A 26,862-nucleotide genomic window follows, 5' to 3' on the forward strand; every position below is an offset into this window, starting at 1 on the left:
CCTAAATGGTATAACACTTTATTTTTTTTATTGCCACACTTCAAATTTGCTTGGAGAAACTTGTGTAAACTGATATATACAAAAGTTCCATGACAAAACCCATAAAGCATTCAATAGTCTCTGTGTTAATATTAGTTTTATCTCCATTGTAGATTTCTTGACCAACTTTCTGGTTGTTTTTTTCCAATTTACTAAAATGATTTTTTTTTTGCCACCTGGAGACATTATTGTCTTGAATCAATGTAGGTCTTTGGGCTTATCTGCATAAAACCACGCTGTGTTGATCTACACTGGTTCTAAGGGAACCATAACTGGAGAGCCATCTATCAGCCAAATGCTCATCCATTTGAGATTAATTGCCTCTTCCAGGTCCTAATTCATACCCCTCTGTCCCAGGAAAGTTAATTTATCTTCCATGAGTGACTACTTGACTCTGCAAAGGTATTTTAACTCACCCAGGCCTAATATAGGACAAATCTTATTACCATAACTTAGTTTGCCTTGCTCTTTCCCAGCCAGTTTACTAAGTGCCAGAAGGAAGTCTTCTTTGACACTGCTAGTGATTTAACTCAGTTCCAGGTGCTACAATTCTGGTATTTTACAATTAAGATTGAGTCACATTAGAGATAAAATTTGTATTATTTAAAATAATTTTTATCTAAGGGTATACTTGTAAGCAAATGACAAATGGATCTCATGTTCCTCTGTAATGAAGTTCTTCTAAAAAATACTGCTTATTCCAATGTTAAGGATCTAACTTACAGTTTTAAAACAAACTGAAGAAATAAAAATATAGCAATCAATGCGCAGGAATCATAAAAAATCAAAGGCAAAGCCTGAAATAGAAATGATGAGACATCAAGGCATTTGCTTAATTCTGAAAGTGCCGACTTTTCAGGGTGCTCCAAGATTGTACTCTTTCATTTTTAAAAAAATATATTTTTAATTGAATTCAGAGAGGAAGGGAGAGGGAGAGGTAGCAACATCAATGAGAATCATTGATCAGCTGCCTCCACACCCCCTTCTGTGGATCAAGCCCACAACCCAGGCATGTGTCCTGACCTCCTGGTTCATAGGTCGACGCTCAACTACTGAGCCATGTGATCCGGGCTATTTTACCCTTTTCAATCTCAGTAGGTGTTTACATGCTTAAAAAAATTAAGTTTGGTTTCTATTCAAGTTCTTCTATAATATCACCATTAAAAATAATTATTGTTTGATAACAATGTTGACGTTCAGTCATCAGATTTAAAAAATGAAAATCGAGTACTGTAAGATAAATCTGAATTTCAGATAAAAAGCAAGTAACTTTTTTTAAATGTTTTCATTTAATTTCTTTATTAAGGTGTCACATATTTGTCCTCATCCCCCCATTCCCATCCCCCACCCCTCCCCACGGATGCCCCCACCCCCCTGTTGTCCTTAACCATTGGTTAGGCTCGTATGCATGCACACAAGTCCTTTGGTTGATCTCTACCCCCAACCCCCACCCTCCCCTACCCTCCCTCTGAGGCCGGACAGTCCGATCGATGCCTTCTTGTTTCTGGGTCTGTTCTTGTTCATCAGTCTATGTTGTTCATCATTTCCCCTAGATGAGTGAGATCACGTGTTACTAGAAATATACTTATAAGAACCGAATGTGAGACGAGCAATAATAGTTATGCTGACAGGCAAATGAATCAGTCTGTAGTGAGTTTCTTTCTGGACCAACAGTTCTTTTGAGACCCAATTTCAATGTCCACCAGTTCCTTATGTGCACATGTCGGCACTGACTTTTCAGCTCTGGATGGTGGACAAATGGTGGTAATGCAGGTCCGACTCCCTCTGGTTTGGTCTTGCCCGGACCCAGGGGCGCGGCCTCACCCAGACCCGGGACCCAGCGGGGTTTCATCTTCTTGATCCCAATTCCTGTCGGTCAATTCCCTCTCAGCAATTCCTTTGGCTATTTTCTCAAAGCTCCGGGGTGGCTGCCGCGGAACTCGCTGGGCGGCGGGCTCAGCGAAGCTCCAGTGCGCCTGGTGCGCGGCGGCGGGCTGGTCCGAGGTCGTTGCGGCGGCAATCAGGTCTGCAGCGACGACCAGTCGCCAGGCGAGCGCACCTGGATCCGGGACCCAGCGGGGCCTCGTCTTCCTGATCCCAACTCCCATCGGTCAATTCCTTCTCAGCCATTCCTCTGGCCATTGTTCTGGATGGTGTCTGCTCTGTTTTCCAGTTGTAGTTTCAAAATTGTTGTGGTAGGCAACAATCAGGCGTCTGCCCTATGCCGCCATCTTGGTCCTCTGGAAGATTCTTAAGTAACCTTATAAATGTGGTTCTGAACACTGTGTCGTCCATTAGTTTACTTTCCTTCATCCCTTCTATTCGTGACCTGCTTCGGTGTCTTCACCTTTTGGCTGCCTCCCTATAGCTCAGCTTCCCTAATCTCCCTAGGTGGTTACTCTTGATACCCCCCTTTGTGGGCTGAGTGCAAAGTCTTGGTGTTGTTAAGCCTTGATTGCTGTTGGTACACTTGGAGGATACCTCCAGTCCAATTGGCTGTGAGGATCAGCTGTGTCTATGCCGGGAGATAGCCTTATTCAACTAGACTTGCAAAATTGTAAAAGCCTCTGTGCTCAGCTTGGATGGGGCGGAGTTTCAGGGTGGAGCCTACAGCCTTGGCTTCCCGTCAGCCCCTCCCTATGAAGTTCCTGTGTCTGTGTCCCTCTGTACTCCCTGCAAACACCTCTGAGAGAAAAGCGCCCCGGAGTTTCGCCCGCTGCCAGTCTAGTCTCTCCCCCAATGAATCTGGATTCCCAGATTCTCGCCCGGAACTGGGGTTCAGCGCAGTCTGGCGCTTTTGTCTCCTTCTCACCAGGGCAATTCAGCGGCACAGTAACAGACCATCCTCTGCGCGCATTCCCGTGTGCGCCTCTGGTGCTCTGCCTTTCGCCGCTTCTCTGCATTTCTGCCTTACAGCCCAGATTCCCCCAGTATGAGTCTGGCTTCCCAGGGTCTTGCCCGGTACTGGGGTTCAGTGCAGTCGGAACTGGGGTTCAGCACTGTTCGGAGCCCCCGTCTCCTCCCCGCCAGGGCAATTAGCAGCACAGGCAACAGTCTGTCCTCTGTGCGCATTCACGTGCGCGCCTCCGGAGCTCTGCCTTTCGCCGCTCCTGTGTTTCCGCACCACAGCCCAGATTCCCCCAGCATGAGCCTGGCTTCCCAGGGTTTTGCCCGGAACTGGGGTTCAGTGCAGTCAGAGCTGGGGTTCAGCGCAATCTGGAGCTTTTATCTCCTTCCTGCTAGAGAACGCCGGCCAAGCTGTCAGCCGCCCCTTCCTCTCCGGCTCCGTCCTCCCCACACACACACGTGCTCGTGTCTCCGCCCGTGTCTCCATACCTCAGGCTTTTACGGCTCCTCTGATTTTCCTTGTGGTTTTCTCTTTCCTTCTAGTTGTGGGCATTTCAGTCAGCCAGCTTTCCTGTGGTTCTGGATGATGTCCGTTTTGACTTTTAGTTGTATTTTTGAAATTGTTGTGCCAGGCTGTAGGTTAGGTGTTTAACCTATGCCGCCATCTTGGTTTCTCCGCAAGTAACTTTTTAGTATTAGTATGTACCATGCAACATGTGGGAGATAGGCAGTATATGTCACTAAATACACTGTTTGAATTGTGCTGCAATTGTAAAACAGACTGAACTAATATGAAGTAATTGGGGATCTCGCTACACAGGTTTTGGATGAAAGTGGACACAAAGTTCCAATTTGACCCCATCAAATCTGGATTCCTGTTCTGAACCATCATTAAATTAGTCAAAATCTGTTAATGGACATCTATGTGATGGACAGAGAGCTGGAGAATCTTCCAGTAACAAAACTGGACCTTTGGCAGATACTTCTTCATGAAGTTTGTGACAAGAATGGCTTTTTACTCTTTAAAAACTACTAAAAATTCAATTTATAGCAAAACAACTAGGCTATGAATGCAACCTAGTATTTCAAAAGTTTAATGCCTCTTTAAAAATAGGACAGAACATTAACCATACAAGGGGAAAATTTTAATTGTATTATAGTTTATAAAAAATGCCCTTTTTTTTTTTATAAAAATGCCCATTTTTGTATCATTAAATTGCCACTCCTTTAAAATATAGGAATATTGCTCTTTATGCCAGAATATGCAAGAAGTCATAAGTTAAATATAATCTTATGCAAAATAAAATTAAAGCAGTTAGAGCATCTTTTTTTTTTTTAAATAAAGGAGCCTGTATTCAATTGAATGGGTTGCAGTTAAGATGCCACTGAAATATTTATTTTATTAATTTTTAAAAATAGATTTTTATTGATTGCAGAGAGGAAGGGGGAGAGAGAGAGAGCTAGAAACATCAATGATGAGAGAGAATCACTGATTAGCTGCCTCCTGCATGCCCCCTACTGGGGATCGCACCTGCAACCCAGGCATGTGCCCTTGACAGAAAATCAAACCAGGGACCCTTCAGTCCCAGGCTGACACTATCCACTGAGTTAAACCAGCTAGGAGAGCATCTATTTTTAAATACAAGATCAAGGCAGATTATAACATCGCAACTTCATCTTTCCAGCCTGTTTTCATTTTAAGGAAGCATATTTAATGACTATGGCATTTCATGTACCCTGAAGTAAAATTGCAAATATGACAAAAATGAAATAATTCATCTGGTAGAAGTTACTTGTTCTCCTGAGATTTGTCTCTATTCCTACTGGCAAAGCCTCACCAATGAAAAGGTGTGATTTTTTAAAAAGTTCACAATGCTGTAAAAACTAGCTCTGTCACAAATGAGATACTGCTGTAATGTCTCACAGTTTGCATTTTTAAAATTGGAGAGATATGATTTAACAGCTTGAGGCATAGTTTTGTCTCAAAATAATCCACATTTATTTATTACAACCAAGAAGTTAAGAATTATTCCTTTAAGTATGTATAAGGATGAGACTCATATGCCTTTATATATGTAGTATTATTCTTATTCTTCTTTTCCTATATGTACATTATTTCAAAGCAATACTCAAGACTAGTGTAAGAAAAAAGAAAATTAGGAAAAGTTAAATCTAGACTTTTCAATCACATACATTAAAAAAAACTACTTTATAAAGATTAATACAATTTCTTAGGAGTCTTAAGAACCACATTTAAAAAATATTGCAATGAAAAAAAACACCATAAGCAAATGTATAATTTATTTTTGGAGAAAATAATTAAAACTAAGGTTTTTCCAATAAAGGGAGCAGTAACAATAGGAGATCATACCATAGTTACATGTTATTTACCACATTCTGTACAATGTGGATGTGCTGAACATGTATTCATAGACAATATGAACTTTTGAGATTTAAAAATCACAAGTCCTTGTCAATGCTGTAAATTTACAAATGTTGAAATAAATACCTAGAAATAAGTAAATTTTAAAATCTGAAGCCTTTGACAGTGTTTATCGATCAACCCAAGTGTTAAGTAGAAATAGTACAGTAAATAAATTGACATTACTACTAGTTTCCACTTAATTTCTTCATAATATGGCTATCTGGTGTTGCATTCGTGAAGATACTTCCTACAACCACATGGGTACCCCAGAGATTATGACGAATCACTTTACAGCAGCCAAGGTCATCAACAGAGAATCCTAAATGACGATAGCGTTCATCTGTTTCAAAAAGAGTGTTGTTTGTATATGGTCCAAAAAACTGGAGGAAATTTAAAAAATGAAGTATTTTCATTAGCAAGAAAGACAATGTAGCAATAATTTTCATGCAAACAAAAACATGTATCTATTTTAATACTCCAAATATTTTTTAAAACCAAATAATAAAAAGGTCGCATGAAACAAATAAACTGCCCTAACACCTCCTCTCCCCCCAACACCTGTGCATTCTGGAAATGTGAAATGAATGATTTAGCAAATTTCATGTTATCTAGAACCAAATGCATAACATTGCACCATCTTAAAGATGGAATAAATTTTAGATAATCATCTGTGGTTCATTTACAAGAAAAGGAAGGTAAAGTCCAGAGTAAGTTCTTCATTTTAAGTCTACTCCATCTTACTTGACTTAGAGAAGAAATAGTATATATTCCTATATGAAGATTTTTAAAAAAAATTACTATTTTAACAAAAAAAAAACCCCTCAGAATTTAAAATGTTAGAATGTAGTTCAGTTATTTTCAAAATATAACTTTATGTTAATTTTTAAAATTGTTACTTTTTCCAAATATTTATTTTATCATCCATATTTCCTTAATTCTAAAAATAATTTTTTCTTCCTTAAAGGAACTACAGGTAAGTAATTTTCAACTAACAAACAATAAACACATCAATTCAATATAAATTAAATAATGAGGATGGAAATAACTTTTTATTATTTTTAATTTAAAAATCCTTAAAGTGATGCAGAAACCTAAGTATGAGTGATAGGGGTCCCTATAAGTTGTGAATGCAACTGACTCACTGTGGTTCTTTTTTGGTAAAATTGTGAGGTTTTAAAAAAGTCTTAAATAATCTATTTTAACCAAGGTTATAGCTACAAACGATTTCACAATAATAAAAACCACTTCTACTTCAAGTTACATAACCTGGCTTTCAAACTTTTAATTTAATTACTCACCGCCAAACCAGATGATGGGTCAATAAAGTCAGCCCAATAGCCTTCAGCTCGAAGAGCGTAGCATATTTCCTTAGCACCATTGATAAACTGCATAGAAAATGACAAATAATATGCTCAATATAGCAGGGCTACAGATTTTATTTTTAATAAATTTTTAAATAAATGTTTTGCTTCAGAGAATTCAATAAGATTAATAAAAACTTGAAACTGATAAAGTCATTAAGATTATTTTCACCAGTCTAAAAGATTAATGGTTCATATAACATTTTCATTTTTTTCAAGAAATCTAAATTGTGTATTTTTTTCTGTAAACTATTTCTTATTTTAGGAACTAATTCTAATCAGTTCTGTGCTATTGATTCCTGAATTTATCATGAACTATAAGTTATAGTTGCTATTTTGTAAGACTATAGAAATATTAGAAATAAGGTAAGAAAGGAAAAACAAAATGTTTATAATAAAAAGGTCTGAACCATTCATTAATTTGAATAAACATTAAAATCATATACTTGTTTATGTGCCCTTCAAAAACACATCTATCCACTCTCAGTAGTGAAATACTTCTGAAAAGGTACATAGAAATAATAGGATAAATGGATAGATGGGATAGGATGCTTACTTTTCATTATAAAACTGTTTCTTTTGTATAGTGTATAATTATTATATACCATGTGCATGTATCAACTAGTCAAAATCTTGGCCTCACCATCCTAATGCTTATGATTACTTTATTAGCTTTATCGGAAGTCTAACCAGTGAAGACAGTAACAAATATTAGGACCCAAATTAGAATGTTAAAAAACAACAACAAAAAACGACAGACCATAAATGATTAAAAACAAGGGGATACACTAGGCCAGTGTGGCTCGGTGGTTGAATGTAGATTCATGAACCAGGAAGTCATGGTTCAATTCCCAGTCAGGGCACATGCTCAGGGTTGCAGACTTGATCCCCAGTAGGGGGCATGCAGGAGGCAGCCGATCAATGATTCTCTCTCATCATTGATGTTTCTATCTCTCTCCCTCTCCCTTCCTATGAAATCAATAAAAAAGATTAATTTATACCTATTTTTTTAAAAATAGGGTAGAGTTCCACTTCCAGCAATAACAGTAATAGGTACCAAACTTGTCATCTGCTGAAAACTATAAAAGTGACAAGAATATATGAGGCAACTATTTTTAGACCCTGAATAACAGTCAGACAAAACTTTATCTTTGACAGATGGGGAACAGATGAGGTGACCCCATATTTTTCAGTTTTGTCTGGGTATACCTTCTAGTCACAGGGCAAAGAAGTAGATTCCAAGCAAATGATGGTGTCACTGCACTGAGGAGGTAGTAGAAAACAAGAATTATGGACTGCTGAAACATATGGAATTTGTGGAACAGGTACTGAAGAAGAGGGAGATAAGCAAGCAAGGCTCCAGGTAGTTTGCAGCGCAATTGACCCTGGTGATATAGGTAAGAGCTGAGCTGTGCACGCACATGGTGAGATTCTGGGAGGCCAAGCAGAAAGAATCCACTGAAAGCTGAATGGTGATAATCAGGGTGTGCAGTGCTACGTAATATGGATTTCTGGCCCACTTAGAGTAAAGAGGCTTCGCTGACTTAAGTTGACAACCTCAAAAGTAAAAACCTTAGGAATATGGGCCATATCCTAAATAAGGGGTTAGCAAGCTATAACCTGAGGGCCCAACCCAGATGGCTGCCTGTTTGTATATAGTTTTAATGGAACATGGCCAGGCCTATATATATATATATATATATATATATATATATATATATATATATATATATATACAAAAACACACACACACACACACACACACACACACATATATATATATATACACACACACACACACACTAGAGGCCCAGTGCATGATTGAATCCTGCACGTGTAGGGTCCCCTACATGCTTTCGCTTTCGATTGCAGGGGAGCTGGGTGCCTGTCCGCTGGTGCCGAAGCAGACAGGCACCCAGCTCCCCTGCTTTTGATGGTCCGCGGCGGGACGTGAGCTCGCTGCCCCAGAGGTCCCTTCTGTGCCGCAGCACAGCTATGGCGCAGACACTGAGCTCGCTGGCCCAATCGGCTACCCCGGCCACCCCGAGTCCCGCCCCCTACGCCTCCCGCTGGCCCAATCATGGGTGTAGTGTAGCGGAGTGATGGTAATTTACATATTACCATTTTATTAGGTAGGATAGTTGCTTTCGCAATACAAGAGTCAAGTTGAGTAGTTGGAGCCTTTGGCTTACAAAGCCTAACACATTTACTATCTGGATCTTTACAGAAAAAGCTTGCTGACCCGCTAACTTAAGCTAACTTATTTTCTCCCAATACTTTCTTGTAAACTAATGAGAAACATTAATACCGTGTTTTTTAGATTACCTTCACACTTAATATTTCTATTTATTGCTGTATTTAGTTAATCCCCGTAATTCTTAAAAATAGAAAAACTACTGAATATGATGTAGAAAAGTCACTAGTATATCAGTATCATGCAGAGATGTGCTATACACAAAAACTGTAAGAGAAAAAAACAATACAATGAAATATTTGTCAAGTTTAACTAAAAGAATCCCATTATTATCACAAAAAGACCCAGTTTAAGTATTTCTCTTAAGATTTCTATTCATCAATATTGAATATTGACATCTGCTGGAAAAATACATTTAAACCATAAAACATAAAATACCTATTTTGACAGTAAAATACATGTGGTTCTAAAATAACCACTAATGTATCTAAAATAGAAAAATCTGTTTTAAGATGAAGCATATGCCATTTCAAAGCCCTGAAATCTATATTATATGTGTGTGTGTGTATATATATGTGTGTGTACACACACACACATACACACATACACATACATACAAAAGGCTAATATGCTAAGTGAGCCTCTGACCGTCCAACAGGTTGCTATGACACGCACTGATCACCAAGGGGCAGACACTCAATGCAGGAGCTGCCATGACGTGGGCACCGCGAATCTGGCACCAACAAAGCAACCTTCGGCTTCCCCCAAGTGGGACACAGGCCCTGCCACCACCCTGGAGCGACAGCCTTCCAAATCGCAGCCAACGCTGCCCATGGTGCAAAATGCAGCCCACAGCCCAGCCCAGAAACAGTGGCTGTGGGCACTGGATAAAGGCATCACGTAGCAACGCCCAGCTTCCTCCCCCTAGCGACTAGCCTCCTTGGAGTTTCTTCAGCCCAGGAACATGACTTGCTTTATAGCCAGGTGCAAACATTTCACACTAGTTTAACCAAATATATGTGAAGCGTTTTCCCATGCCTCATCTCATTTGATCCTCACAGAAGTTCCAGAGTAGGTAGATAGGAGACTCGGTAGAATCCTATTTTCTTTTCATTAGTTGGAAAACGGAGATTTAGAAAGCTTAGAAACTTGACCTGACTGAAAAGAAGAAATGGTGGACCTTGAAAATGACTGCAGGCTTTCTCACTGTGCAGGATATAGTCAAACACTGCTGCAGTTAAATATTTTACCCTTTGTTCTCCCTGCATGATCTACAATAATAATCTGCTTTGTGTTGATATTTATTGCTGTGTTGCTGACAATTACCTGAAAGAGAAGTTGTGGTGCTTCACTGGGCTGGAAAAAGTTTAGCTAAATAAGAAAGCAGGTCTAACTAAGCAAGTTTATTCTCTATATATAACAGGTTAAGTTGACTAGCACATGCGTGATACAGATAAAGCTCTCGCTGGTGCCAATCGCATGCATGTGTTTCGATCTGTCATTGCTGATCATGAATTTGGTTGACACTTCTATTATAAAGGGCGAATAGCGACATTAAAATATTTCTTCTAATTAATTTCCTTTCAATGTGCATGAATCCGTGCACCGAGCCACTAGTTGGTTATAAAAAACTGACTTACAACTATAATGGGATTAGTATCAAAAGAGGTTCAGAATCTTTAACTGGTCAAAAAAATGCTAACACACAAGAGCTCTCTAGTGAGAGTGATAAGTATAAATTTAGTAAACATTATCTTGAAATGTAAATAAAAATGTTTGAGTTAATGCCTATTTAAATTTCAACTCTCTAAATTGAGATCTCTATCAAGTCAAAAACAATGTCTTATGCCTCTCTGTAATTTCCTTGTTAACTAGCATATAACTTGCTCAGATTGTTGCCTACTGCATGAAATTTATTAGCAAAGCTCAACGAGGGACTTTTAAGTACTATTAAGTCATCATTATAAAACACTGTTAATTGTGTAAATTATATTTTTACAAATGAAGAGAATCACACGTCCAATACATAAAGAAAATATAAAGTAATTCCTAACATTATCCTGCCTGGAAATTAGTAAAGGAAATTTTTTAAACTATAGTTAGCTAAGATTACCCAAGTGAGTTATTCCTAACCTGTCACACAGGCACAGGAATATTTCTATCTTTCAGACAAATAAATTAATACAGCTAAACAAAAAACCCTCAGAGAATTACATAATTTTAAAATTTAAGACTTGGAAGTCACTTCTTAACATTTCTCAGGTTGGTAAAAATGAAAAGAAATGCTTATATCCAAGGTAAGATAGGGTGAGAGCTTATACACTAAGACAATCTTTTTCGTGGGCAAATTGGCAGCACCTATCAAAATTCAAAATGAACATACCCCTTAATTTAGCAATTTCCTATTTAGAAATCTAGAGATATAAGAGTGTGCATAAAGAATATATGTACAAATATACTCACCGCCTATAAAAGAAAAAGTTTGGTTTTCAACTTTTAAGTTACTAAAGGAAAATTTTAAGTAACTTAAAAAATGTATGGTTTGCCCATCGGATGTATATGCAGAATTTACAAAAAATGAAATCTATCTTTGTGTAATGTTATAGAAAGTTAAAACATATCTTCAGACTAAAAGCAAAGGACAAAAAAAATGTGAGTATATAGTTTTTTATGACTATTGCACTGTACACAGTTACCGTTTACTCCTTGAAGAAGACGGGTAATTTTCCCTGTTTATTTGACATGCTTTAAAGAGAGAGAGAGAGAGAGAGAGAGAGAGAGACAGACAGACAGATGGAAGGAGAAAGGAAGGTCAGACATAGGGACAGAGAGAGAGATGGGTATGGAGTACATACCCATCTATTTTATTTTTTTACACTATTTTTCAAATGTCCTAAAACAAAACTAAATTCACAAGAATTAAGGAAAGTATTAGACAGAATCTTAGTTGTTCAAAATTGTGGCATTGATATTCTTAGAAAAGATGTAAGCTCTTTAATAATGAAATAAGTTAGCAGATAATTAATAAAGACTAGAAAAGACACCCAGCATTTTAAAACACTGGTTCATTCCTATTTAAATAAAATCATAAAATTAAATTGTCACCAATTGAAAGAAATTACCTTTTCTAAGAGCATTTCTCTTTCATTTTCTACCTCCTCACTCCACATAGTCATATCATTCTTAGTTTTCTGTGTTACGGTCAGAATCATTAGTTTGTTGGTGGCCATTTCTGGAAACAGTGATTGAAAATCTATAAATAAGAAAAAAATTCCAGGAAGAAAATAATTTGGTTTTAAAAAAGAGAATCAGTGCATAAAAACACTTATTTAGAAAGATGATTAAGTTAAATTATTGTGGTACCAACTCAGGTTTATAAATGCATATTAATTTTTAAAAGGATGACAAACTTGATTTTGTTTCACTTCTGCTCTGGTTGGATGAACTGTTATATTAATGACAACAATTCTGTAGGATTACATATTATGGTCGTATAATTTTTTAAAAAGTTTGTTATTAAGATTTTTCTTATGATTATGTATCAGCTCATGTAACTATCCTAATATATAAAAACCCTGGTTCCGTCACATCCACAACAACCAGAGGCTCAACCAACCAAAAGTCAGTCCTGCAGTCAGCGCTTATTTGCCGTGGAGACCCAGCACTGACTGCTGAGGGGGCTGCGAATCAGGCCTGGAGAGTCCTGAAGAGAGAAGCAGGGTCTGATCCGTAGCCTCTGTGGTAGCTGTTTATCAGCACTTGCCTCCCTCTTTCTCTCCAGGCCTGGCCAGCAGCCGTGCCTCCATTTCTCTCCAGGCCTCCACCGGGGCTGCTGATCAGCCCTGCCTTTCTGAGCAGGCCCCGTTGACAGGCCTAGAGATGCTGACTGGCATAGAAACCAACCAATTAGAACCAAATTGGCCGGCAGAGGATGGCAATTGGGGGCGAGATCAGGACAGCAGGGGAGGGCAGTTAGGGGTGATAGGGCTGGCAGGGAAGGGCAGTTGGGAGCTAGATCAGGCTGGCAGGGAAGGGCTGTTGGGGGCGAGATCAGGCCGGCAGGGGAGGGCAGTTGGGGCAACCAGGCTGGCAGGGAAGGGCTGTTGGGGGCGAGATCAGGCCGGCAGGGGAGGGCAGTTGGGGGTGACCAGGCTGGCAGGGGAGGGCAGTTGGGGGTGACCAGGCTGGCAGGGGAGGATTGTTGGGGGGGACCAGGCTTGCATGGGAGGGCAGTTGGGGGTGACCAGGCTGGCAGGGGAGGTAAGTTGGGGGTGAGATCAGGCCGGCAGGGGAGGGCAATTGGGGGTGAGATCAGGCCGGCAGTGGAGGGCAGTTGGGGGCGACCAGGCCAGCAGGGGAGGGCAGCTGGGGGTGATCGGGCCAGCAGGGGAGCAGTTAGGTGTTAATCAGGCCTGCAGGGGAGTGGTTAGGGGGTGATCAGGCTGGCAGGCAGAAGCAGTTAGGGGCAATCAGGCAGGCAGGCAGGCGAGCAGTTAAGAGCCAGTAGTCCCGGATTGTGAGGGGTTCCAGATTGGAGAGGATACAGGCTGGGCTGAGGGACACCCCCACCCCCGCAAGTGCATGAATTTCGTGTACCGAGCCTCTAGTAACTATAATAATCACAGAGGAGTGAAATAACTTGAGGGAAAAGCTACAGGGAAAAAGTTATTAAAAATTCTACTATCCCTATCCAATGGCATGAGGTCAGATGGCAGGGAACATTTGAAAGCCTCTATCTTGGCCACGTAATCATTTTCTTCCAGACATGGTAAAATATTAAGTAAAACACAAATATTACAATTCCTATGGAGCACATTATTCAACACATTAAAAAATTAGTACCATTATCAAATATACATTAGTGCAAAATGCATAGAAGCACAACATACCTCTTCGTAGCAATTCTGGGCATGTTTGGATTGCACACTCCACTTTGGCACTTTCAAAGTATGTTTCTGCATTGTTAATTTCTTGTTCAATAGGTGCATCATTACCCTAGGGGGAAAATAAATATAAGTACACAAAATCTAGAATTCAAATAAAATATCTTGCCTGTTATGAATTTATCTTCCCTAGAAAGTATTTTTCATAATCCTAATCTAACTATTGGTGGGGTAGTAGTTTTTTTCTGATACACTCAAACTTTTCTCTATGATGAATACAGGATCTGAAAAATCTAAACAAATAAACTAACAAAAAACCAAAATAAAAAACCAAGAATGTACAAATATACTGATATAATGAGACGATATGAATAGAAGTTGGCTAAGGAATTAACTAAAATACCATAATTGTGCCCTACAATGTTACCTCATTATATTTTGGTGATATCTAATTATCTTTCCTTTCATTCTGTAATCTGAAAAATGAGGATAACAACACTAAATTACAAAATAAGATGACTGAATATGCAGCCTCTCCTATAGAAAGAGCTTAGAGACTTTTACTCAACTGAAATTTACGGGCATCTACTATACATAAGACACTGACAAGCACAGGCACTACAAAGGTAAAAAAAAAATCCAATCTTTACTATTAGGTATATCAGAGCTAGTAGAAGAAAAAGAGCATGAACAAATAAACGCAATCCAATAGGAAAAGTGCTACAGAATTATGAAGAATGTCTTCTAGCATTATAGATAGGGAAGAAACTTGCTTTGCTGAGAGAAATCAGAAAAAGGTTGAAATCATCATATTTGAGCTAAATGTTAATTGATGTGCATGTTTGATAGGTAAAAAGTATGTGCAATATAGGTTACAAATTCAGGAGGAAAACAGTCCAGCAAGAGATAGTAACAGTGGTAAAGGCATTCAATGGTCAAAAAGAATGGTGTATTTAAAAAAATTAAAAGCATGCTGTAACTGAGGTACAGAGAAAGTAGGAAGTAGAGGGAGGTAAAGTGGGAATGATAAGGGTCAAAATTGTGGAAAGCCATATTTATATCAAATTAAGAACTTCTGACTTTATAAGTAATGCGGAATAGCCAAATAAGATATAAAAAGCTAATGGTAGTATTACTTTGGAAGATGTATGGTAATGAGAAGCAGGTATAGACTAGTAAAAGCCAACGTATTAATCACTTACTGCTTTACATACACTTTCACATATAATGCTCATAACTTTCTGGGCCTGAGATTATTATTATCATCATCATCACTTTAAAAATATTTATTGTTGAAAATATTACATAAGTCCCTCTTTCCCCCCTTGACCTCTTCTAGCTCACCCCCGCACTGGCCTGAGATTATTATCCCCATCTCTATATATAAAAAGCCAGTGTTTGTAACATCCAGAACAACCAAAAGCTCAACCGAATGTCAGGATGCGGGAGCAGCATGCCGAGGGGGCTGAACTGCTGACCTCTGAGAGAGAGAGAGAGAGAGAGAGAGGCGGGGACTTGCGTGAGGCTGCCTCATGGCGATAACAACGCTAAATTACAATATAAGATGACTGAATATGCAGCCTCTCCCTGACCGACCACTGCGACTCCAAGCCAGCGAGGGCCGGCCGCCGCAGTGGTGTGGAGGGCTGTGTTTACACTGCCAAGTTCTCCGCTTCTGCACAGGCCCGCACATCCCTCTTCCCTCCCCTCGATGGCCCAGCTCCTGCCTACATGCTCGACTGCACCAGGGAGTGAGCCATGGTGATTGGATGGCCACTTCCTGGGATGGGACAGCTGGGCTGCGGCGATTCACGAGGGCTGCAGGGATGCGCAGCCTTTGGGCGGCGGGGGTGGCCGGCCAAGCCGAGTCTGGCTTCGGTGGGGCCAGCGGGAGGCCAAGGCCACCCCAGCCCCCACAGGTCATGGGCTGGATGATGGCTCAGTGGCAAGTGGTGTCTCCACGCACTGTGACTGAGACCCCGACCCACGCTTCAGGGAGGGGGAGGAGGCTCGCGGCCACCAGCGCCCTAGGCTGCACCACCTGACGGGCTGGCAGGGTCCAGAGCGGGCGAGCTGCTCCTGCCCCCCGGTGGTGGAACAGGGAGGAGGGCGCTGAGTGCAGGGAGGGGACCTCAGCTAGGATCCTCCTGGTGTGGGGAAGGGGCTTGGCCTGGGCCTGGCGGGGAGCTTAGGAAGTCTGGCTGAGCAGGCACTGGTTCATACCAACTCTTACTCTGCCATCTTCCTACAGCTCTCCAAGCCAGCCCCCTGCCCCACTTGCCTGGGGGAATGGGCTCTGGGCGACCTCCCCGAGTGCAGACTATGGACCTGGAGGCCTTGAGGAAGAGTGCCCAGTGGGGCCCGGTGCAGAACTACCAGGGCAGAGCTGCTTCGGTGTCTCGGTGAAGTGTGCAACAGACCCAAGGAGGAAACTGAGAGGGGAAAGGCCGGGAGGCATGAATTCCCAGAGCATTAGCCACTTGAAAACAGCCCCGCCTGGAATGTGAGGCGGTTGTACGTTCAGCTGAGAAGTGAGGGGGCTGAACCCCACCATCGCTTGGCTGTTGGTCCGAGGCCTGAGCATCCACCATGACAAGGAAAAAAAGAAGGGAGGGGCCCGGAGTAAGGGAGGACAATTGAAGGAAACCGTGTCTAGACTTTCCTCAGCCCTCTCTCTCTTTCTGCTGCCTACAAAAAACCCCCAGGCCCGGCCACAGTTCTGACTCCACCTCTCAATCCCCTATTCTCCAACCACAGAGGAAAGAAATAAGGAAGGAGTCTGTGCTGCCTTCAGAAAGTATCTATATACCTGATCGGCCGGTTGCCTCCAGCAGAGGGAGGCCAGACTGCAGCTTAGGCCCGCTCCCCCCAGGGACATCCCATGAGGGCTCCTGGACTGTGAGAGGGGGCAGGCTGGGCTGAGGGCCCCCCCACTCCCGCAGTGCACAAATTTTCGTGCACCAGGCCACTAGTTCTATATATAGAGACAGAGGCTATGAAAGGTAAGTCATTTTCTCATTAAGTAAATGGCAGAGCTAACCTTTGAACCTAGATTTATCCTTTCTCCATTGTTCATCATATTATAATGCCTCTAAGAATCTAGGTAAGATAAGGTAGCCTGGAACTCTGGCAATATTATTGAAAACTGAAAGGGCACAAATAATATAAAAGCTACTTTAAGAGATAAAAGCAATGAGATTTCATTACTAATTATGGAGGTATGATGGAGAGAGGATTTAAGACTGGCAGTATAATTTTTATCTTGGGGCAGTAGGAGAATAGCTAAGTCATTTATACTCCAGAAAATATAAAAGGACAGGGTTTGAGAGAAAATAGAACTAATTCAGTACTAGACATGCAAAGTCTGGGACTTGTGAGATATCCAAAGATGTTTGATGGGCAGACAGAAATATAAACACAGAAATGGTAGAAATATTAAGTTAGAAATTATAAAAACACCACCTGAGAAAGGAAGCCAAGGGAATAAGTGACCAGGAATTAATTTAAAAGAAAAGATGAAGAACAGAAATGTATGAGAAATATCATGTGATTAGTAGATAGAGGAGGAGCCAAGAGGACTGAGAAGGAATAATCTGAGATAAAAAAATCAGGGGAGGTCAACTGTATCCCAATATTAGGTTATCTAATATAACCCATAATAACTGTAAGGGGTTGTTGCTTTTAATAACGTGGTATTGATAAAAACCTAGCCTGAAACTATGTAGAAATGTGAAAAATGACAAGAATCGGGGGTTTGACAGAAACTGAATAGCACATAACTTTCCACTTGATTGGGCAATGAAGCAATACTAGTTTTTTAAAAACTAATTTAAAAACATTCATTTATACAACAGCAGATTAAAACGAACCCTCAGAAGTTGTATTTAAAATAACACAAGCCCACTTATAAGTTTTCCTTTTTAGATTACTGCATCTGAAGAATTTCAGAGATCTCAAAATTTTCTTAAGTTTTTAAATGGCTAAAGGAATATAGCAGGAATTTAGTCCATATACAAATAATTACAATTTATAGAAGTAAAAAACAGGAATCTAAACTTTCAGTAATGTAAGAATAATCAAATTATCTCTATATGATGAAATAAGCAGTTATCAAAAGACAGTTCTGAAGATTTAATTACCTAAAAAGACTGTAATCTAAAGTAAAATACATAGGACAATGCCAACTTTAAAAAATCTACTTATGTTGTTTTTGTATATATTGGAATTAAATATTTTTCTTTTACTTTTTTCAATAAAGGTACTGTTTATGGAAATTAATATAGCATTATAAAAACAGAATATATGATATTAACAATTTACCTGAAATTCATTCACATATTGTGCCATCACAAACTCATGTCTTTCACTTGATAAAGGTTCTGCTAAAACATCAGGTAAAGTTTTATGAACCTGGCTTTTCTTCTGTGACATGGTCCCATTGAGATGACAATCAAAACCTATGTTGCCAGGAAGCTGGAATCTCTGGTCCTGAGGCCCAAATGGTCCCATTATTTCATCCGGCCATATTGTTCGAGAGCCTGAAAAGAAACAACAAAATGAGTCATTTTCTCCTTAATGGTAAAGTATACTGGGAGACTGAAAAAATGAATTCTTTTTAGAATTGGTATTTTTTACCTAAATGATACTTTTGAAATTTGCTTTTCTATGTGAATATAAATTAGTTTCAAGTTATTTCCAAATTGCTAATCAAAGCAACCAGTTGTCAACTCCTAAGCAAGTCCATTATTAGATTTAATGAAAGTACTGTAATCCATTATTATTTAATGCTTGATAATTATGAAAAAGAATATAGTATATCTTCACTGATATTGAAGTCCAAGATATATTACCTTAAGAGAAAAAGCTAAGTCAAAGGATGGTATTTATTTAAAAATCTTATATTTATGTTAAAAAAAAGGGGAGGGGGGATCTAAAATGAAGCATACTGAACATAACAGGGGTTACCCTAGGGCAGTGGTCGACAAACTCATTAGTCAACAGAGCCAAATATCAACAGTACAACAATTGAAATTTCTTTTGAGAGTTGAAAACTGACTTCTGCGCATGGGCCACAAAGTTTCAATTGCACTGTACGTGCGCGCCCGCACATGGTATTTTGTGGAAGAGCCACACTCAAGGGGCCAAAGAGCCGCATGTGGCTCGCGAGCCGCAGTTTGCCAACCACTGCCCTAGGGGAGGGGCATGAAGCTGTTGTTAATGATGGGCTAGAAAAATCTTACATGAACCATATAACATAATGCCCTGTTTACCCAACCGAATGAGTTAACATGGATTAAATACTTACAGAAGAGAAACAGTGCTTCATTCACTTTTTAAAAATATCCTAACTTGTGAAAATTTCAAAAAGATCCAGGAAAGAATAAAGTAGAAAACTAAACAAAGAAATACTCAAGTAGGAGTTTTGTTTACAGAAAGGAATGACTGCCGAAGACATCAGTTGGCAATAAAAATATTTTTTAATACTCTGCCCAAACCGAGTGACTAAAAATGGCCATATAAATATGGTTGCTCCATCATTCGATTGTGTCATATTCATCTTCTAGAACTATGACAAACATCAACCATCAACCATAAAACTCTTCCCTCTTGAATCTAGATAATGTCTCATAATTCTTAACCTAAACACTCTAGCCCATTATTTCTTAAACTTTTAAGTAGTACTTAAGAATTATGAGTCCTGGCCAGGTGGCTCAGTTGGTTGGAGCATTGTCCCATGCACCAAAGGGTTTCAGGACCCATTCAGCAAGGCACATACCCAGTTGTGGGTTCAGTCCCGGGTTGGGGAGCTTACAAGAGGCAGCTGGTTGTTGTTTCTCTCTCTAAAAATCAAGAAAAACATATCCTCAGGTGAAGAAAAAAAAAAGGTAAAAAATGTCAAAAAAAATCATTGGAGATCTTATAAAACTGTAGATTCTGATTTATTAGGTCTGGAGTGAGGCTCAAGATTCTTCATTTCTATCAAGTTTCTAGATGATATTGATGCTATTAGTCTGAAGACCATCTTGAGTAATAAGGCTGACACACATGAATGATTAACTGAAGTCAGTTCAAAAGCAAAAACCTATCAGCTATTTTTTAATAAAATTGGTTTTAAAGACTATTCAGATCTAACAGTCTATTGAAAAAAATAAATATCTCATGTTAACAGTGGATTTGAGCATAATTTCATGTTGACTGGTCATTTAGTTTTTTTCTTCCAGGAATAGTCTGTTCATATACATTAAAAAAAAATTGTTTGATTTATCTCTTCTTTGTTCCCCCAACCAAAGAACTTATATACTTAAGTGCACAGCCCATGGACATGGGCAACAGGGTAGTGAAGACATGGGGGGGGGGGGGGGATAGGTAGGGGCTGGGAGGAGGGAGGGAAAGAGGGGGGAAATGGGAGATATCTGTAATACTAGTAACAATAAAAAGTATATAAAAAAACAATAAAGATAAATTTAAAATAAATTATAATAGGATTTTCACTGAATTTGGATTATAATCTGAAAAATAAAAACAAAATTTATATTTTAAAATGCAAAAATATTGTTTGGTTTTCTACTGTCTTTTTCCTATTAGTTTATGAAATTTTTAAAAAATATATTCAGGATACAAACCCCTGAATGACAAATCTTTCATTTATGATAAATACATGTTTAGCCTTCCGAAGATATAAGTTGGAATAATCAGAGAAGGGGTATAAAACTGGGTAAAGAAAACCTGGGGCATGCTCAAGTGAACTTACATTACACTGTAAGTAACGTGTTGCAAGAAAAAAAGGATTCCATGCCCAATTCCTTTAGGATACATTACATTAAGTTCCTAAGAGCCCTCCCTTAATATTTTAGTGTGCATTATAAGTCTCTAATATAGGACTGTGGCATATAACACTCCTGAAATTTACCTAATCACATAAATTAAAAAAAAAATTTTTTTAGAACCGGAAAATTTTTCATAGGTTGGGGAGTCTGGAACTGCTACAGAAAGTAGTGGGAGATAACCAAGGTTTATTAAGGAAGTGACAGAATTAAAATGTTTTTGAATGATTAATAATGTGCAAGATAGATTAGATGCAGAAAGTTACTGATTCAATAAACAAATATATAAAAAGTGCCAGCTATTTAAAACATTCAGCAAAGAATAGTAAAAAGTGGTAAGTATAATAGAATTAAAAGATTTATTTCAGAGAGGACTGTATGTTTTTGAAGATAGAAACTAATGTGTAAGAAAGTAAGCTTTAGAAACCAATATTCTTTTTTTTTAATGTTGTAGCTTTCGGATATAAATATTTAGGCAGAGCTCTGAGTCTATATTCAATGGTATAAATTCAACTTTAGAAAATCTGTAAAACCTCAAGAAGAAATATAGGAAACACAACTAAAAATGTTTTGAAACAATTATAAGTAAAGCAATAATAATTTTTACTTACATATATCGGGAGGTGCAGTGGCCACATGAGACTCATCAGAACCTGAAGATCCTGCAGTTGAAAAGGCTTTGGGATTGACAACCCTTTTAATTAAAGAGTGAAATCCTGGGAGATAGGAAACCAGTCTGGCTCTGTTACAGAGCACCTAAAAATGACACAAAATTTTAAATTATTTTTTCTGGATAAAAATGTTATACTTTGATAACGTCTGGCAAATCACACTGCAATATATCTTTTAAAACGTATATTTATTCTTTTCATATGAAAAGCATTATGTATATTTATAATTTTAAAAATAAACATGAATATTAAAACAAACAAGTAATAAGTTACTTTTCCAATAAAGACCAGAATTAAGAGTGCTACACTAGAGAGAATGGAACCTCTAAAAATTGCACTAGAAAGGTAGCCCAAGTAGTAAGATTCTTCTATTCTCAAATCACGGAACTTTCAAAACCTTTCCTTGGATCAAAACCTGTTCATTTTCTAACCCTTGTCTTCTTATACTGCTATAAATTGTGCCAATTATCTCCCATGCCAACTTTCCTCTTGGTTTTATGGCAATGTCCACTTTCTTCCATTTTAGCACATACTTTGTGATACATTTTCTGATCCTAAGTTCATTTCCTTGACTCTGAGGTGTTACAATGAATGACTATAAATGCATAAACTTTTAGTAAAATTTTTGAGTCAGAATAATTTAATGCAAGGGTTGGGAAACTATAGCAAAATATAGTCTGCTGTTTGTTTTGATAAAGCAAGTTTTATTGTAACAGTAACACCCACTTATACGGCTACTTTCCGCAATAGCAGAATTAAATATAGTTGCACCGACACTTTATGGCCCACAAAGCCTAAAATATTTACTATCTGGACCTTTACAGTAAAAAATTTAAAACTTGCCAACTTTTTAGTTTAGTGGAAAATAATAAAAACAAATATGTCATCTGTAAAATTCTATTTAAATATTTGAATAATTAAGAAATCCTTGAAGGAGTAGAAAAAGAGTTTCAGGGAGGGTATATTAGGTTTTGTAGAAATTTGCTAGGAAGTGGAATTTCAATGAACGCCTTTCAGGAACAAAGGCATGAATCTGTAAAAGATATATTTGCTAGGAAAGTGGAATTTCAATGAACGCCTTTCAGGAACAAAGGTATGAAGCTGTAAAAGATATATTCAAAGAGTGACAAGTTCAGTGAGGGAGAATATAGGGGAGTGCAGTAAAAAACAGTCTTGAAAGTTGACTTGTGGGCAACTATAAAAGGCCTTGTATTTGGCACACACAGTAAAGGGCCGGTTATACCAAGATAATAAATCAGAATTTTATTCTGTAGGCAGGGAGGGAGTGGAGTAAAATGATAAAAATATGGGATATCTTAAGGTATGTACCATTAAGGGCAGCACAGAGAATGGACTGGAGTGGGGTTAGAGAGGTGGCATGAAACTAGTTACCAGGATGTTGAAATAGTCTAGCCCTGTGGTCGGCAAACTGCGGCTCTTTGGCCCCTTGAGTGTGGCTCTTCCACAAAAGACCACGGCCTGGGCGAGTCTATTTTGAAGAAGTGGCGTTAGAAGAAGTTTAAGTTTAAAAAATTTGGCTTTCAAAAGAAATTTCAATCGTTATACTGTTGATATTTGGCTCTGTTGACTAATGAGTTTGCCGACCACGGGTCTAGCCATTTGACACTTTACTCATTCTTTTTCCCTTTCATATAGTATTCTGAAATCCAACCCATGTGTTCTTTCTGACTTTATTTCTTACCATAAATACAAGACAACATCAGAACTGGTCTTATTCTGACAGCATTTTATTACTAATTTTACCCTCCCTTCTCTTACTTCACTCTTTAGTCACAAAAAAATATCTACCGCACATTTTCCATATTTCTCTGCCTTCTTTTAGACTGTCAAAAGAGTTCTTATGCTAAAATGCCCTTTTTCCTCACATTCTAAGCCTTAAATATTTCAACTCTTAAAGACCTGGAATAGAACCTTCCCTCTGAGTCTCCTAAAGTGCAAGGCATGTCTCCAAAGCATTCAGTCCACCTGAAAATTTAAGCTTTCTCCCTTGTCTGTACCCAATCTGCTCAAAGAGACAAAGGTAGTAATTATTAAGTTTTTTTACCTACTAGAGAAACTAGAAACTTTTGGGTGTTTCTATAATACCCTAAATTTACCTTTACAATTGAGGACATTTAACAGATTGAATATGCCTCAGAATCTAAAATGTAATTTAAAAATTTAAATATCAGAAATATTTGAGCAAAGCCTCAAAATAAGAAGCTTATTAAGAGATTAGCTGAAAGAGGCAATATTAAATAGTAATCAATAGTGTTAGTTACTTTGGGCCAGGTCCTTGTGCTAAGTGCTTCACATGTACTGTTTTACTTAATTTTCACAACACTTCTATATGCCGTTACTAATACTAATTTAAGTATGATTATTAAAATATTATTGTGATCCATCACATTCACTTTGCTTCACAAGCAAAAACAATTTCATTTCAGAAAGATTATTTCAGAAGTTGCCTAATATTATTAACAATTATTTTAGCCTCTTAGTACCAAGGCCACTAGACTCTATATTTTTCTTCATGGTAAAACTTTTAACAAAAGTTATATAATAACTATTCTAAGAAAATCTAATTACCAAGTTTCATTTTATTTGCAAAATAAACCAGCATTTAATTTGTCCACTGAAAGAGATAGCTGATGATAGTACTAGTTAGTTTTAAATTTTCCCTTTAACCTATATAGCTCTCAAATCTTTTATTGTTGGAAGTGAAATATTTTGTGTGAATTTGACAGATTTTATGACATTGGGTCAACTGATGAACATAATGATTACAAGTTGCAGCCAATAAAACAGCCCCCAAATTAGAATAGCCAGCTTATTTTAGGTTGAGGACAAGTATATATTTTATACATGACTAAGTTCAAACAAACCTAGGACTCTAAACTTGGGAAGATGACAAGCTATTAAGATTCAATTTTAAAATTCTTTTAGCATATAAATAGAAACAGTCTTTTAGGCACTTCTTAGGCCTGAGTTCTGAGAGGAGAAAAATGGTCTATACCAAAGACTGAAAACTGGTCATCTATGAAACATATCCATATGCATCCACAGACATTTTTGTGTGGTCCAGTGTTACACAAGAAATTTGAATTGGATATCAGCATTGAGAAACTATGAGATTTCACACAAAAGGTGCAGATTTTTAGCTGTTCTTGAAGATCGGGCAGAACTGGATTCAGATTCCCAGAAGACAATAGTTAGCAACAAATGCTGTGGCTAAGGAAGGCTGCTCCCTTTGTATCAGAAGTAGACATTTCAGTTTGTCAAAATCCCCATCAATGCCTCTTAATTTACCTGTCTATCTACTGAAGCATGGGCATTTTGATCCTTGCTATGTATGCTAATACATGGTTGAAGACACACATATCTGCATATCTTATTAGTAACATCCATTCAGTGTTTACAATGCATATAAACACCAAATTCAAAAAGTACATCTGAATATTAAAATTAATTTTATATGACTTTCTTTCTAACAATAAGAGGATTTACAAAGTAGCTTTCAAATTGTTTACCCTACTGAACTAATGTATAAAGCCAGGTCAAATATTAGCATTCTACTCTAATTAATGTCTCTCCTTTGAGAGTACCACGAGCTTCTTTACAATGTCCCCTTTCTGTGGTTATGGCTAGGTAAAAATCCATCGTACATGGCCAAGACTAGTGGTCTACTTTTATAACTTGTCCCTATAGTCACATCATTAGACTCTCCCTGAATACATCAGGTTCAGTTACAGAAACACTATTCTGGATAACTGTTGCCATACTAATCTTCCTCACACACTGCTCTGACTGAAGTATCATGATTTAAAAAATAATGTCTAAATTACTGTTTGGCTTTCAAGGCTATTATTTGATCAGAATTCTACAATCCAAACTTATTTCCCAGTAATTTTATCTACATATCTTATACTTGGGAAGGCAAAACTAACTTCTTGATTTTTGAAAGGGGGAGTGTCTTTGAATATACGTACTCCTGTTCGTCCCACTTACACCTTAGCTTCTCTGAATCCCATTCTTTCACAAAACTCAAATTAAACGCTTCTCAGATTAAGTTGATCCCAGGTCCCTACTTTCTCTTCTCCACAAAGCTGAATCCACATTGTACCGTGTGTGTATGTGGCTTTAAAAAAATCACTTCCTACTTTTATTGTCTGTTTTCCTTTATATGTCATGTCCCCAACTATATGAACTCCTTATGCTAGGGCGTGTCCGATTAATAACTGGGGAGTGACAGTCAATAAATACCTCTGGTCTATGTGAATAGTATCTCTTGCTTTCATTTTGCTGGATTTGGAAAGTTACTTGCTGCACTAAAACTGCTACAAAACATCCAGTTTGGCTAAACAAAGAATTTAAAAACAGCGTAAAAATAGATTCGAAGTATTTTACTGAAATAATATACTGAAAATATATATATATTGAAAGGATTCTGGCTCTGAATGCATTTCTAAAACTGAATTTGTAGAAACAAGTGCAACTTTACTTGAAAAGGATGCGTTCAGGCTGCCGTCAAGGCATAGAACATCCATTTCACGCCCCTTGCTTCCCTGGGCATTTTCTAGCGACTTTCTACCCTTTTCAACTGGTGGCACACAAAACTAATTACTAAAATTCTGAAGCACACACACACACAGTATTTTGCCGACCTGACCACAAACATGGATATAAACTTGACTCCTTCACCCCGAACGGCTGCTGTGCGGGCTGCTGTCCTTTGTTTGGTCTGACAATCGGAGGGGAAGGCGGCCAGGGCCCCTGTGCGGCCAGGCTCGGCCAGTTTTAAAATCCCCGCGGCACCCCCGCGGAAAAGCGCTGCGCCAAGTCGTCTACGTACGAAAGACACTGTGTCACCCCCACCCTCTCAAACCCTCCCCTCCCCCTTTTCCTAACAAGCTCCCCAACTAGTACGTATCGGACTGAGCGGCCTCTTCAGAGACGCATTTACTCACATTGGCCATTTCTGGCGGAGAGAGCAGACGCAAAGTATCTTCCCTTCCGTAACGTTACTCCTGGGGGAGGACAAAACGACAGGCTAGTGAGGGAGTAGGCTTTAACAGCAGACCGCTCGGAAACGGCCCCTCTCTCCGACTGTGTGTCCCCGGGTCACCACAGGCCCAACGTCCAGGTTCGGTCCATCCAAGGAGGCCGAGCTCGGCCCGGCCCGGCCGGCCCAGACCCCCGCCGGCCCCCGCCCCCGCCCCGCCCGGGAGGCCCGCGGCTCGGGGCCCTCGGCGTGCGCCCGCAGTAAACACCTCGGGCTAGACCCGGGCAGCGGTGGGGCGCCTGCGCCCAGGCCTGGTCCTGAGCGTCGGAGCAGGCATTTTAACACAGGTCAGGGCGGCCACCCAACAGCTCCAAACAAAGGTTCGAGCGGAACGGGAAGAGTGAGGACGCGAACAAGAGTCTGAAGCCAGAGTGACAGGACAAAATGGGGACGGAGACAGGGCCCTGTGGGAAGGGGAGCAATACCGAGAGCTGTGGCCCGAACACGGGCGAATCTGGAGGGGCTACCGCGGGCGGAAACCGTCCATACCTGTCACCACCGCCGCCTCCAGCTGTCCCAGACCCCGACCCTTCCCGCCGCGAAGATGGCGGCGGCC

General features: G+C 39.2%; 1 protein-coding gene across 1 annotated transcript; it reads right to left on the minus strand.

The window, feature by feature from the left end:
• Positions 1-5,170: 5,170 nt before the first annotated feature.
• On the minus strand, positions 5,171-26,862 carry MMADHC (metabolism of cobalamin associated D). Its single transcript, XM_008138698.3, has 8 exons — positions 26,796-26,862; positions 26,212-26,271; positions 21,185-21,329; positions 18,070-18,287; positions 13,756-13,861; positions 11,989-12,119; positions 6,610-6,696; positions 5,171-5,691 (listed from the first exon to the last, which is right to left on the minus strand). The coding sequence occupies exons 2-8, from the start codon at positions 26,218-26,220 to the stop codon at positions 5,497-5,499; spliced, it is 891 nt and encodes a 296-aa protein (XP_008136920.1). The 5' UTR covers positions 26,221-26,271; positions 26,796-26,862; the 3' UTR covers positions 5,171-5,496.

Source organism: Eptesicus fuscus, chromosome 11 (assembly GCF_027574615.1).
Source record: "Eptesicus fuscus isolate TK198812 chromosome 11, DD_ASM_mEF_20220401, whole genome shotgun sequence".
NCBI classification, from domain to species: domain Eukaryota; kingdom Metazoa; phylum Chordata; class Mammalia; order Chiroptera; family Vespertilionidae; genus Eptesicus; species Eptesicus fuscus.

Excerpts from the sequence above, each read along its gene's own strand:
- MMADHC (XM_008138698.3), bottom strand. Across the intron at positions 13,862-18,069 it reads AATATGTGAATGAATTTCAG|GGTAATGATGCACCTATTGA; the intron begins GTAAATTGTTAA and ends TTTTCCCCCTAG. Across the intron at positions 5,692-6,609 it reads ACCCATCATCTGGTTTGGCG|TTTTTTGGACCATATACAAA; the intron begins GTGAGTAATTAA and ends AATTTCCTCCAG.